This window comes from Pezoporus occidentalis, unplaced genomic scaffold, assembly GCF_034315485.1.
Source record: "Pezoporus occidentalis ecotype Australia unplaced genomic scaffold, CSIRO_AGI_Poc_V1 ctg186, whole genome shotgun sequence".
NCBI classification, from domain to species: domain Eukaryota; kingdom Metazoa; phylum Chordata; class Aves; order Psittaciformes; family Psittacidae; genus Pezoporus; species Pezoporus occidentalis.
In genome coordinates this window covers 1172673-1185879 of record NW_026913704.1, presented here as the reverse complement: position 1 = coordinate 1185879, position 13207 = coordinate 1172673, and the positions used below count along the sequence as shown (strand labels likewise).

General features: G+C 35.3%; 1 protein-coding gene across 3 annotated transcripts in view; it reads left to right on the top strand.

Annotated features, from left to right (window-relative positions):
* Window positions 1-13207, top strand: part of VAV3 (vav guanine nucleotide exchange factor 3) — a 159713-nt gene that overhangs the window by 132122 nt on the left and 14384 nt on the right. For all 3 annotated transcript variants that reach the window (XM_062615908.1, XM_062615909.1, XM_062615907.1), the window contains 5 exons: window positions 2836-2901; window positions 5559-5593; window positions 7366-7482; window positions 8184-8271; window positions 12375-12504. In XM_062615908.1, the coding sequence (XP_062471892.1) occupies window positions 2836-2901; window positions 5559-5593; window positions 7366-7482; window positions 8184-8271; window positions 12375-12504 (436 nt within the window). The remainder of the gene's footprint in view (window positions 1-2835; window positions 2902-5558; window positions 5594-7365; window positions 7483-8183; window positions 8272-12374; window positions 12505-13207) is intronic.

Below are 13207 nucleotides of genomic sequence, written 5' to 3'. Positions count from 1 at the left end.
CCTCTATTGCCATCTGCATATATATCTGTCAACTTAATCTACTGGAATTTGTTTTAGATGTTATTTGTACCTGTCATGCTAAAGAATTTACCCAGCATTTCACTGTGTTTAACTAGCAGAAACCAGAAAGCGTGTGAGGCTTTTCTCCCCAGAAGCCTTTGTAATAAATTTGAATCTTAATGAAAATTGTCATCCCCATTAGCATCATTTGGGAAATTTTGTTTTCTCACAAGCTGTCTTGTCACAGACAGCTTAATACAGATTTGCTTAAGCCTTGTAATGACATCTACATTTTAAAATGCATATTAAGAAGAAAACCTGAAAAACAATTTGTATTAAAATATCTAATTTTTATTCAAGAGGCATTTTAAACTAATTTACAGCTGACCTGCAAGACTAATACTAGAATGGATTTTTAGGTTGACCATCACTCAGTTTAGAAAATCAAATGCTTCTAATAGAAAAGTATGTGTTGTTTAAGTACAGTTTTCTTATTCTTTACAGTACATCAAATAAACACCATAAATTGCTAAGCAAGGCTTAAGATGTAGCTTAAGTGTGATCAATGTATTTTCAGAGACTTTAACATACTTCATTTAGAGGCTGGTCTTAAAGACTGTGATATTGCTTGTTATTCGGATAAAATTAGTGTTGTAAATAAGTATTACTTTGATGGGAGACTGTGTCAAAGCTCTGCTTATAAGATATGTCTGTACCTCAGAAGAATTCTTGTTTTGGGAATAAATAGAATATATGGATGCAAAGGGTAACCTGTATTCAGGCAGTGGAAAAGAGGGCAAGGAGGTTTTGCTGAATACAGGTTCAGATCTATAAGACTCTCACTGGTTTGACCATATTTATTTATTTTTTAATATCATTGCTATTCTGCATACTATAGCTTAAATACGGCTTAGCTGCTTTTCTCTCTCCTCTGTACTTTTCTGTGAATTTGGTTAAGATGGCTGTTACTGGGGTTAATAGCTGTGTGTGAGAAATTGCGTAATGATCTTCCTAGGAAAATGATACACTCATTTACGGTACTTAGGGTATCACAATTAAAGATGGTTTTCTTTCTTTCACAAATCCTCAACACCTCCACACTGTTTGAAATCACTGAATTGTTTTGTGGGGTGACACTAGAGTACAATTACACAGTATTGTAGGAAAAAAATGAACTAAAACCCCAAAGAAATTCCATGTCTATTCCTGAAGCATTTTTCCCCTTTTAATTTTTTTTTTGTTGCATGTATGCCATATTAAAAAAAAACCCAAACAGCAATTTTCAAAGTTACAATGCTTGTGAAATACTCATTCTTACTCTAATCACCAAATGCTCATAGAATATTATGTTTACAGTTAATAAATTAAATAAATGAAATTTAGGCGTTTATGTGCTTTTAAAAATCTGTGCTGCATTTTTTTCCTTGTCAAAATATACATTTTGATGCTTCATTTTACGTAATTTTAGCTATGTGCTCTGTTCTGCTCTGCTCTGAAAAACGTGTTTTGCCAAAGACGTTACTATTTTGCTGTTCTGTCTGTCTGAGGATGTACTCCTCAGGGGACCTTGGTGGTGAATTGTGAGCCGCTGAGGTCATTGTTGGCCCTTAGAATCCCAGAGTAAATTGGTGATCCTGCAACTTTGGGCAGTAGTTGTGTTGCATAAAAGGCTTGGTTTAGGACATGCTGGTCTCCCAGTTATGGGCACATGTAGCAACATATTCAGTTTTGCTCCCTGCTATGCAAAAGATGTGGACAGGGTCCTGAGAAAGGCCATAAAAATGATCAAAGCACTGGGAAGCCTGCCATATGAGGAAAGGCTGAGAGAATGTGGTTTGGTCAGCCTAGGGAAGAGAAGGCTCAGGGGAGATGTCACCACCATATGTCAGTATTGAAAGGGTAGCTACAAAGAAGATGGAGACTCCCTTTTTACAAAGATTCACTTGGAAAAGATAAGTGGTGATGGCCGCAAGTTACTCCTGGGGAGAGCCCAACTGGACATGAGGAAAATTTTTCACAATGAAAATAATCAGCCACTGGAATAATCTCCTAGGGAAGTGTTGGATTCCTTAAGACTGGAGACTTTTAAGGTTTGGCTGGGCAAGTTACTGGGACATCTAGTCTCATACTTTGCCAAGAAAGGTTGGACAAAATGATCCTTGACATCCCTTCCAACCTGGCATTCTATGATTCTGTGCTGTGAATATCTCATAGACAGGGAGTTAATCTTTAATTCTGTTAATAATCTTGTGCCCATGTGATTTCCTGTGATTTGTATCATTTATGGAAACCCTTAACTATAGAACTTTGTGCCTGAATTGGTTGATGGATTAGTAGCATAAGTTCCCATTGGAGTCAGCATGATTTCTCAGGTGTTGCAACTCCTGCTGCATGGTGGTGTAGTCATTTTGGGCATCTGTAATGTTGCAGTGTGGCAGCTCTCACTAGAGTGATGACAACTGAGGAGTAAGTAACTTGAAAGGAGATAACGTTAATGAAGATACCTGACACTGGCAGACCTTGACAGAACTGGGAACTGCAAACCAGGCTCTGAGCTCCCTTCTTGAATCTCATCTCTCAGACCTTTCAGGTTTATCAGCTATAATTAATACCTAATTGTATATCTCTTAAAAAACCCCAAACAACCAATGAAACACCTCTAGCAACAAAACGTACACAACTGTTAAGTAACATTTTATTGAAACAACATTGTATTTTGTTTACTCTTTATACCTTTATTGTCCTAAATCCTTGTGTGTGTATTGTTTTTTACGATTAACCCTCATTATGTTTCAAGAATTAAAATTGGTGTGTGTGTGTGTGTTTTTTCTCTAGGGCAGAAATCTAACAACAGGAGAGCTTGGATTCTTCCCAAGTGATGCAGTAAAGCCTAGCCCATGTGTAAGTACAATTGTTTAATTCTGTTTGTCATCTTACAGAAAAAAATGCCTAGTTGATACCATTGCTTTATTAATCTTATCTTATGAAAATCATATTGTTTCTCGTTACTTTGTGTTTTCATGGTATGTTCAATATTGCTTAAAATAAAGCATTGCAAAACTTTTGGTTATTAGATTTAAATAGGACATGTCAAGAAAACATGTTTGAGAAGCAGATTTTTCTTTTGGGAATATTAATAAATTGAAATGTCTGAAGAGTTTCCAGAGTATAGAACAAACACATTTTATGTGAAAGTGCACTTTCTTCTTTCCCTAGCAGTAGGGTGAGAGAATGCTGTGATTCTAATCTATTCCCCAGTCACTTTGGGTTAAAGAGAGGGATTACACTATAAGTAGTGAGTTTAAAAATGCATAAAACCAATATAAAACTGAATTCAAGTGGCTCAAATAATTTTCTCCTCTTTAGGTTCTTATCTGCCTTTATTCCACCCAAGGGTGTTCTCAATCTAGAAAAGTTCAGGATATAACAATCGGAGAAATTATTTAGTCATGTATACTCTGGAATTTCATGTACATATGTGACGGTGCCTTTATACTGTACAGTTGCTCCTTCATTCTCTCTATAACACTGTGCATCATATCACTATGTCTCTTCATTGCAGTTAATTGATGTAAACTCATAAAACTAGTGGTGAATCATATTCCTCACTTTGCTTTAAGGCAGCTTTAACTTCTTTTAACTTGATTCACAACAGTTTGGCTTTATTAATAGAATTGTTTTCATTACAACAAACAACAAGATAGACCACTTAAATGGTTTTTAAGTAGGTTGAATCAGCTGTTAGTGGCTACATTTTGATACGCCTTTAAGGTCTATATTGTGCCTTTGTCTCTAAAACAAATATACATGTGATCCTAAACACTATAAATACATCGGTGTATCTTGAGACATTTTTAGTCATTTCAGAATTTTGAAGAGGGACACACAGAGTTTTTGTATGTTTGGGTATGAGAACAGGTCTAGAATAAAGATAAAAATGTCATGTGAACTTAGCTGTTCTCTCTCCATCCCTTGTTTATTGGAGAAGTTGTGGATTTCCTGTACCATGGTGTCGCTGTCCTGGACACAGGCAGTAGCTTCTGCGTCTTTCTGTTACGTTCTTGGAGCCACCCAGTCAGTCATTTTGTAGTACCATTGACAGCAATAGTAGCAACATATTAGGAACCACCACTATACTTTAAAGTAGAGGAAGCAGGATATCCAAAGCTAGAAAAATACTACTAGTGTGTTGTGAAGACTGCTTTCTACTGATAAAGCTTTCTGCAAAATTTAAAATATACTATTTAGAGGACTATTGAAAATAATACAGTTTTACAGAATGAAAAAATACTATTCATGAAATGTTTCCAACTAGTGTTATGATCAGAACAAAAAAGATAAATTGAAACTTCACCACTGTTAACGTGGAAGGATGAAATATAAGCATCTTATTGTGATAAATGATGCAGTTAAAGATACTGAAACATCAATCAGGTTTTAAACATACTATAACTCTTACTGTTATTATTAAGTCTAACAGTCTTTACAACTGGCTGATATAAATGCCCAGAAACAGCATAAAATACATACATCAAAAGACTTTAGGAATGAATATTGAATGAAAAACTGCTGAGCTTCAGAATATCTATATTCCAGACTTATCACAGATGTACCTATAAACAATTTTTTCCTCTTTGCAGTAAGTAGTGTATGTCAGCAGACATTTTCTGCATCAGCTGAGTAATATCTTGTTCTTCTAGCTTTCCTTCAGTTTTCTCATTTCTATAGAGCTACTGGATACATAGCACAGTATGAGCCAAGAAAATGAAACAACATTTGATATCTATCCATCTATCTATAGATATCTGTCCATTAAAAATTAGTGAAAAGGTCTACTCATCTATTGTTTAAGTGCTCTGGAAGATTGACTTAAAACATCTTTGAATTTTTATATCCTTTCCAGCGTTGTAGGACCACTTGAAAAACTAAGGTTTTTTTTTTGATATTTTTATTTAGGGCTTTTTGTTTTTTCTTTTAAACTATTCTTTCTTCTCCTGCTGCTGATAGAATGCATGTTATTTAATTAGTCCTATGGGGATAGTATAAATCATTAAAGGTGCAATTCCTCCATAGATGAAATGTTTTATTGAAATATCTCACAGCATGTAATGACTGCGTAAGTACCTAGTTCGCCTTGAAACATCTCATTTGGTTGCTTCACTAAAACATTTCTCATAGGAATTCTTTGTTAGTATATTCATAATATGTTAACTTTTTCCAGATCTTGCTATTAGAAATGGAGGTGCCCAACTACCACCACTGGTGTATTTTTTGAATGTGGACACAGTTAGAAAATCTTGACAGTTCTATTAAGTAAAAAAATCCAACCTGTCACAGCAGAAGAGAGTTAAAATAGTCTGCACTGCTTTCAGAATATATGGAATATTTATCCTTTATTATAACTTCCTTCAGAAGAAAAAAGACTTGCAGACTAATTAGGTCATCTGTTTCTTTTAACTTGTTTCATCTGGGTATTGACAATTTAATCAATGCTGTCTAATTCGTGTTGATTAGAAAAAAATCTTTCTCTTCATTGTGTCTATCTTTTTATGTCTTAGGTTCCTAAACCAGTAGACTACTCTTCACAACTGTGGTGAGTCCCTGTCTAGTCTTAGAGGAATCAGTTTGAAAGAAGCAGTTACAGAAAGACAACTGTATTTATTACAGTTTAATTTGTATTGGTTTAATTTTCCTAGGCTTTTGAAAGCAATGCCATGAATAGCTTAGAAGCATTTCTGATGTAATAAAGTACTTAAAGATTCTGACATTTTGTTTACAAGTCTGTAGATGTGCAGCTGAAGTCCCAGAGATCTGAAACAGAATAAGAGATGAGTATAATACGAAGTGTGCAAGTAGATCTTACATGTTAAGTGACTAAAGAGAAAGAATAATGTTAAATACATCTTATCTAGTAAATAATTCTGCATTGCCTTTTTTTTCAAGGGGGTGGGGCATACAAATATGGAGGTAAAGGAGAAGAATGTAGCAAAACTACTGCTACTGTTGGTTTGGGGCTTAAGTAGCATGTGAACTCTTTACCAGAATTCAGCTCACTTGTTGAACAGATATGGTTGGTGATACTGGGAGAACAGAAGAAGCATCACCTGCCTTCGCTGTTTTTTTATGCTTTGTCATTTAGACGTGACTTATGATTTCCTTTAGTTTGCCAAAAGTGAAATCAGAATTGGAACTAAACAATTACGGATTCATTATTTTTTTTTTTAATAGCAAGCCAGATAGAATGTTTAATATGTAAAATTGGTATTTTTAAATTAAATCTGCTCTATTTAAATTTTTTTTTTTTTAAAAAGAAAGCATATCATTTGGATCAGTCTTTATCTTTTAAGAATTTGTAAGGCTTTACCGAAAAGTGACTTTAGGATGAAACTTGCTATGCTGTAATAAATCATGTATTTCGTGATAAGCTTCAAAACGCATGTTTCCTGGTGTGTTTCAAAAAATAACTATTTTTTTGACTAAAGGTCTTTTGTAATTGGTGCCTTAGTGTAAACTTTTACATAGTAATCGTCTGTGATGTTGACCGCCTTTGGACTACTTTGTAAAATTGTAAAATAAGCATAATTTCCCTGGAAACCAGGTCACTTCCCTCAATTAGCAGTTTATCCTCTAGTTTTGCAAGTAAACATGTGCTGGCAACATCTCATGAAGTCCTACCAAGGCATCAAAGCAGATCAAGAGCACAAATCTGCTTATGCAATCAGGTTGCAGAATAATTGACTTACTTGTCATACTTTTCAACTCTTAGTATCAGCTTTCCCAAACTTGCATATATTAAGACTTCTTTTGTTGTTGTTGTTTCTTGCGGATGTGCAGTCTACCCATTGCGCTTAGCCCTTAGAGGTTATGTATAATTAGGAAACCAAATAAAATAGTGTGTTTGTATGAATATTAAATTTTTGCATGGGTCCCTTTTTTTACCTAATAAATTGCCGGAGGCAGATTCTCCACTCTGTTGAGATAAATCCCACTAGATTTGAGGGAGGTTCAAAGGTTCTGGGCCAGTGTTTATTGTTTCACTTGCAACACGTGATTCATAATTACGCTTGGCTTTATGAGCTATTCAAGGTAGCAGTCATTCAGCTAATGATCAGGCTCAAGTACTTTCCTTACCAGGCACTGTGTTCAACATGTGCACAAGTACCTTTCTAATTAAGGATTCTACCCCACCAGCCCCTGCCGTGCAGATTTTTCTTTGTTTTATTCTTCAGTCAAAGATCAGTTGCAGCTGATGTATTTTTAGGTCCCCATCATATGCAGTATACTGGGACTTTGCATCACCTATTTGGTAGACCTTTCCTCATAGACTTTTAAAAATTATTGGTAGTTTTTGTTATTCTGTTACAGGTTCGCAGGAGCAATGGAAAGATTGCAAGCAGAAAGTGAACTTATTAACAGAGTAAATAGCACTTACCTGGTACGGCACAGGACCAAGGAGTCAGGAGAATATGCAATTAGTATTAAGTAAGTGGAACAAGATCTCTCCTATGGCAAGTTTTAGTGTTCGCATTTATGTCTAGATAATATTTGAAATAAATAAGGAAAATAAATCCCTGTTTCAATTGTATAATCATACACAGGATTAAGAGTTAATAAAAGAAAACTGAAGTTGCTGACAAAAATACCCAGGATTTACAGTAGGAAGGTAGCAATGGTATTATAAGGCTGGTGTAGCAAAATGTTCTACAAAAATAATGATCTAGGATATTTGGTAAGAGTAAGCAAGTATTTGGAGTGTAATGCGATCTGCTTCTCTGAAGTGAATAAGAATGTTTCATTGACTTCAGTGAGAACTTGTGAAAGCCCTTTGCATCTCATACGTTACAGTAAAATATGGGTTCATAAATTCTGTCAATGCAAATTATTGTGAGGGTCCTGTTGGCTTTTGTGTGATTTCTTACCATGAATATGAAAGTAAGAAATATATGGGAATTCCTAGATAGAATGAGCAGTTAGTTGTGACTTTTTCTGAATGCAGATTACCTCTTCAGCTGTCCTTTAATAAATATATTTGGTTAATTAGATGTCAACTTTGCTTTGGCACAGATATACATTTTGTCTCAAGAATTTATTTGTGTGGTGTTATTGAGGCATGCCCTCGGGTAATTATTGATTGCATCTGATTAAAACCACATTTATATTCATAAGTTATTCATTGCCCACAGGTACAATAATGAAGTGAAGCACATCAAGATTTTAACAAGAGATGGCTTTTTCCACATTGCAGAAAACAGAAAATTTAAAAATTTAATGGTAAGCATTGATTAGGTTTTCAACAAAGTGTGATTTTCTATGTAGATGTTGCTGTTAGTGAGAGCTACTTTAGTTTGTGAAATTACAAAAGGCTGTGAGAGATTTGAATAGTGTCTATACCTGCTAATAGAATAATTTTTGGTAGTTGTGAATCCAAGTGTAGTAATATGTTCTTAAAACTACATACTTACTACTGGACTGTGTCCCTTGCAGTGATGTGAAAGACAGGAGGAATTTGAATCCTATGCGTCAGCCCATTATGGAGTTAGACTGAATCTTGAAAGGAAGCTTTGATGTCTTTGGCAATTTTCTCTATAAAGTAAGGATCCCTAAAAGTAGCTAGGTGAAGGTTCCTTCCTAGCCTAGCACATTTACATGTGTACTGCTGAACATAATGATGCTTATAGATGTGTAAGTTCAGAGGGAGAAGGGTATAAAGTGGAGCTGTGTCAGAGAGTCCAGAAAAAAACTCAGGGGAGACTAGTCTTCCTGGTCCTGATGCACCAGGCAATGAGAAGCAGATAGAGAATGGGGCTGTCTAAACTGCTAATAGCTCAGGAATCCTTGTTGGAATGATAGTAATCTGGAGTCAATATCAGTGAGTTTAATTAAAGCAACTGTGTGATTACTTCAAAATTAATACTCTGTGGCAGCAAACTGCTCACGCAGAAAACATGGGCTCTTGTTAGCTTTCATTCTAACTACAGGAATTATTTATTCCCGGAAATCAGTTTTCAATGTTATGTCAGAGTCATGATGTACTGGTAAGAAATTCTTTTTTTTTTCTCCTTATTTTTATAACTTTAATTTGAAATAATCTTGATAGCTTATTAGGCTCAGACAAGCCTCATAAATACAAGGTGTCTGAATAAATTACCTTAGTGCATTTGTAAAATTTTATTGCTTAAGCAATTTTTGATGCATTGTTAAAGGAAGCTCATTCAGTATATTTAGTGCGGTCAATTGGATTAAAACTTATGCTGCAACCTATCAGAGTACTCTAAAATCATAAATAGAAATTAAGCACAGTGCAAAACAACAGCAGGAAAAGAAGCTTTAAAATCAGAAAGCCTTAGAAATTATTTTAATTTAACCAGTGATACTCTGTAAAGCAAGAACATACTACAGGTCATGGTAAATCAAGCAGAAATCTATACTTTGCTTGACCCTATTGAAATAAGTGCTTGTTAGAGTGGGAAGAACGTAAATTTACTGATAAAGAATGCACCAAACTGTTTCCACACTCTAATGTCTTCATTTGACACTTAAAAACCAGCAAGTGTTTAGTGTTAGGGCTGGGGACCTTATGGGTAGCAACAGAAATCATGGTGTTCCTCAAATGCATGCAAGAGGCGGTTACTTAGTAACTTAGTACTTAGCAAACACTACTAATGGATTCATTGGACATATGAGCGCTCTCAGGCTTTTGACAAAGCATGTAAGCTGGATTTGCATGCTGCCAGATATGTGTTTATGGCAATGATGCAGTTTAATGCACTGATGCAGGTTTCAGAATGGAGCTGATCAGAGATATAAGTACAAGACACAAACTTGCACAATAAACAAAAAGAATATGCATTGCATTAAAGAATTGAGAAAAGAAATTGCCAATGCTAAGGCCTCATCGCTGCTGACTTAGCCTTGTCAACATTCAATTAGGAAAAAGTAATTTCATAACTTGGTTTTTAGAGCATTATGAAATCTGCCCTTGGGAATTAAGTAGGGAAGTGGTAGTGAAAGTACTGTTTGCATGTGCTGTGGAACAATTGCTTTACTCTGGGTAGATGCAAGAGAAAAAGAAACAGTCTGGAAGAAGAGAGGGAGGAAAAAGGCAGTCTGAGTAGAACAGAGAGCAGAAGAGAGACAAAGCCAGCTGCCAGGGAAGCTTGAAGTAGTGATCTGCAGTGACACAATGTTCTGTACTACTTTGAGGGTAACAAAAGTAGAACAGCTTTTGTACATAGTTTTCGTAGTACATTTCAAAAACTTTCAGACGGGTAATTAAAATGTGCTGAGTGCAAAGCAGGCCAAGGTGTAGAGACGAGTCATCTCTGCTGCTGATGTGAATCATGGTAATGTGACAGACTCCTGGGGAGCCCCGTTCACACTGGCAGGGGCTACTTACCTTGCTTACCTGTGAGCTTGCTACTGTAATTTGTGTAATGAATGTTTCAGAGGCCAGTTGTTTGCCTACTGTTTTCATGGAAGAATGGCTTTAAAAACTAGCTTTTAAAAGCAACTTAATCTTTGTGACCCAAAGTAAAAATTTTCTTAGTTTGGAACCCTTTTACTTATTTTGCCAATAACTAAAATTTTTCCAGTTGAAATTGTTACTAGATTTACCAAATAGCATAATTCCTACAGACTTAGTGCAAAAAGATAACAAAAGTTTCAGACTGGTTATTTTTCCGTTTATCCAGAAATCCTGTTTTGCATGCTGCTTACTTACAAATCGCCTTCTCTGTTGCCTTGGTAATTTGAATGTCTGGGTACTTGGTGGTGATACGTGACAGAATATTTGGTTGCTGACTTTGTAGCTTGCATGCTGTGCTGATATCAGACAGCAAAGCCCAAACAGCTCATAGTTTCCTGGCTTTTCTGCTCACTTGGATTGCTTGGCAGGTCTGTGATTATGAACTGTTAAAACAGGTGTAGGTTTTACTTAGCTTTGGACTCTGCCTTAGAGGCAGGCTCAGAGACATGCAACAGCTTACAGTGTGGGGAGTGAAATGCTCCAGAGTTCAAAAGGTAATCTTCAGACTGTTATCAAGAACTTACAGTTTATGTACTCAATCTTGGACTACATAATTTGAGAGTTGTTTTATTTGGCTGGAATTAATTCATCACTGATGTAGTCTCTTGTAGGCTTATAATTTTGTTAATTTTTAGCTAGAAGGGATGATTGAACAGAGTGCTATTTTTTTATTTTGACTTAAGCTTGGCTTGATCAACTTTGGTTTAGAAAATCTAAATATAAGTAAGTAGAATGGAATGACAGAATTACTGGTAGGAGTGAAGGATTCACGGTAAATACATTGCTTTGTGCTTGCATTTCTGAACAGTGAAATTCCACAGTTGAAGTATTATTAATCAAATTAAATAATTTGCTTTGAATTGTCTGGTTACTTTTATTCTGCTCTGTGTACAAACTGTGTAATATTAACATTATTTGCTAATGCAAATGTATGAGATAATAGCAGGGGTTGAAGATTGCAAAGGAAAAAAACATGAGCTATCAGTTTCTTTAAAATGGGTAGGTTTTAGAATAGAAACTGAAGTAACTTACCTTCCTGGTTACATGAACTATTTGAGATAGTTTTTTATATTTTTATGTATGTGTGCATGCATGTATATAAAATTTGTGCATGTATAGATATATACATATAAAATTTTTCTATGTGTGCATATGTATGTTTATATATATGCACACATACAGACAAATTTTTGGATTGGGCACAAGGAGAGTGTGAAATACTGTATGTTTCAGTCAGTGTGTGGTATCTGAAAGAGCTCCCCACAAAAAAAAAACCCAAAGCACCACCAAAAAGATAACAATGCTTCCACAACCATCCACTCCCCTGAATTTTAATGGCAGAGCCTTGAAAGTTTTATATGGTCCGTGTATCTGTTAAGTAAGCTGCTGTTGACTTACATGCAAGCCTTATGCTTAAATTTGGATTTGTGTATACTTACAAATGCATTTGTGGATAAACATCACTTATCACTGCTCAAGAAATTTGAGAAAACAAAGGCGGTTACCATTATATACTTATCAAGCAGCTGACCTTGCCTTCTGCCTGAATTCAGAAAAGCAAATACTTGCTCAGCCTGGCACAAAGGAGCAGTAAGTGTTGACTCTTACAACAAGGTTTTACTTACTCCCCTCCCCACAACAAACCCCCAGACCAAAAAACCAGTTAAAGAAGTGTAAAAGCAGTCAGTATTTGGGATACTCGATTTAAACAAAATAAACATGTACTGTGGGGTATAGTATTATAAAATAAGGTTACAGGTATGATTAAACTCTCATTGGCTGTACAACAGAATGTTGACAAGAATGTAATTTCAGTTTCCAATGACCTAGTACTTTTCCTTTCTGAAAGGAACTTGTAGAATATTATAAGCACCACTCTCTCAAAGAAGGCTTTCGAAGTTTGGATACTACTCTCCAATTTCCCTACAAAGAACCTGAAAATTCAGTAGGACAGAGGAGTAACAGAACAGGTGGCAACTGTGAGTATTATAAATGTTTTTATGTTATTTTCTATCATAAATATTAAAAGGACAAGGTACTTTGAACATCTTCATTTTCCATTTTTGACATATAACCAATTAATATGGTAATGCTTTTAGCTATGATTTTTTTGAAGCTAAGCAGATTTAGATCTGCCAGGAGGTTTATAAACATGTCTAGCAGGTTTGTCTTGCTGCCAAACTTAAAATCTCCCTGATAGTCAAAAATCTATTAAGCATGCTGGTGAGAGATCAAATTGCATCCTGCCTAGGTTTTTTTTGAGACATTTGCATACATGCAGCTACTAGTGTTAATAATATCTGTGACAATTTCTAATCCTTAAAAAGGGATTTAAATAAGTCAGTCACGTAGTGTAGCCTTATGCATTATCTTCTTAATGATATTACATAAATTTCCCAAAACCACCATTACATTTACTGTATCATAATTTCTGTGCCTGCCTGTTAACCTTATATGTTTATTACAGGCCTCTAATCTTTGAAAGTTAATGAACTACTGTACACTGTAAATAACAGTTAAAAAGTTTTAAAGTTTAGAGATGAACTGAGAAGATCTACAATGCACATGCTATTCTTTACTTAATGCGTTATGATTTAAGTTGATGTTAGCATGGTTTTTAGGACACGTACAAGTTCAGTGTTAATGGTAAAAACTACCACATAGCTGGTCTCTGGAAGGTAT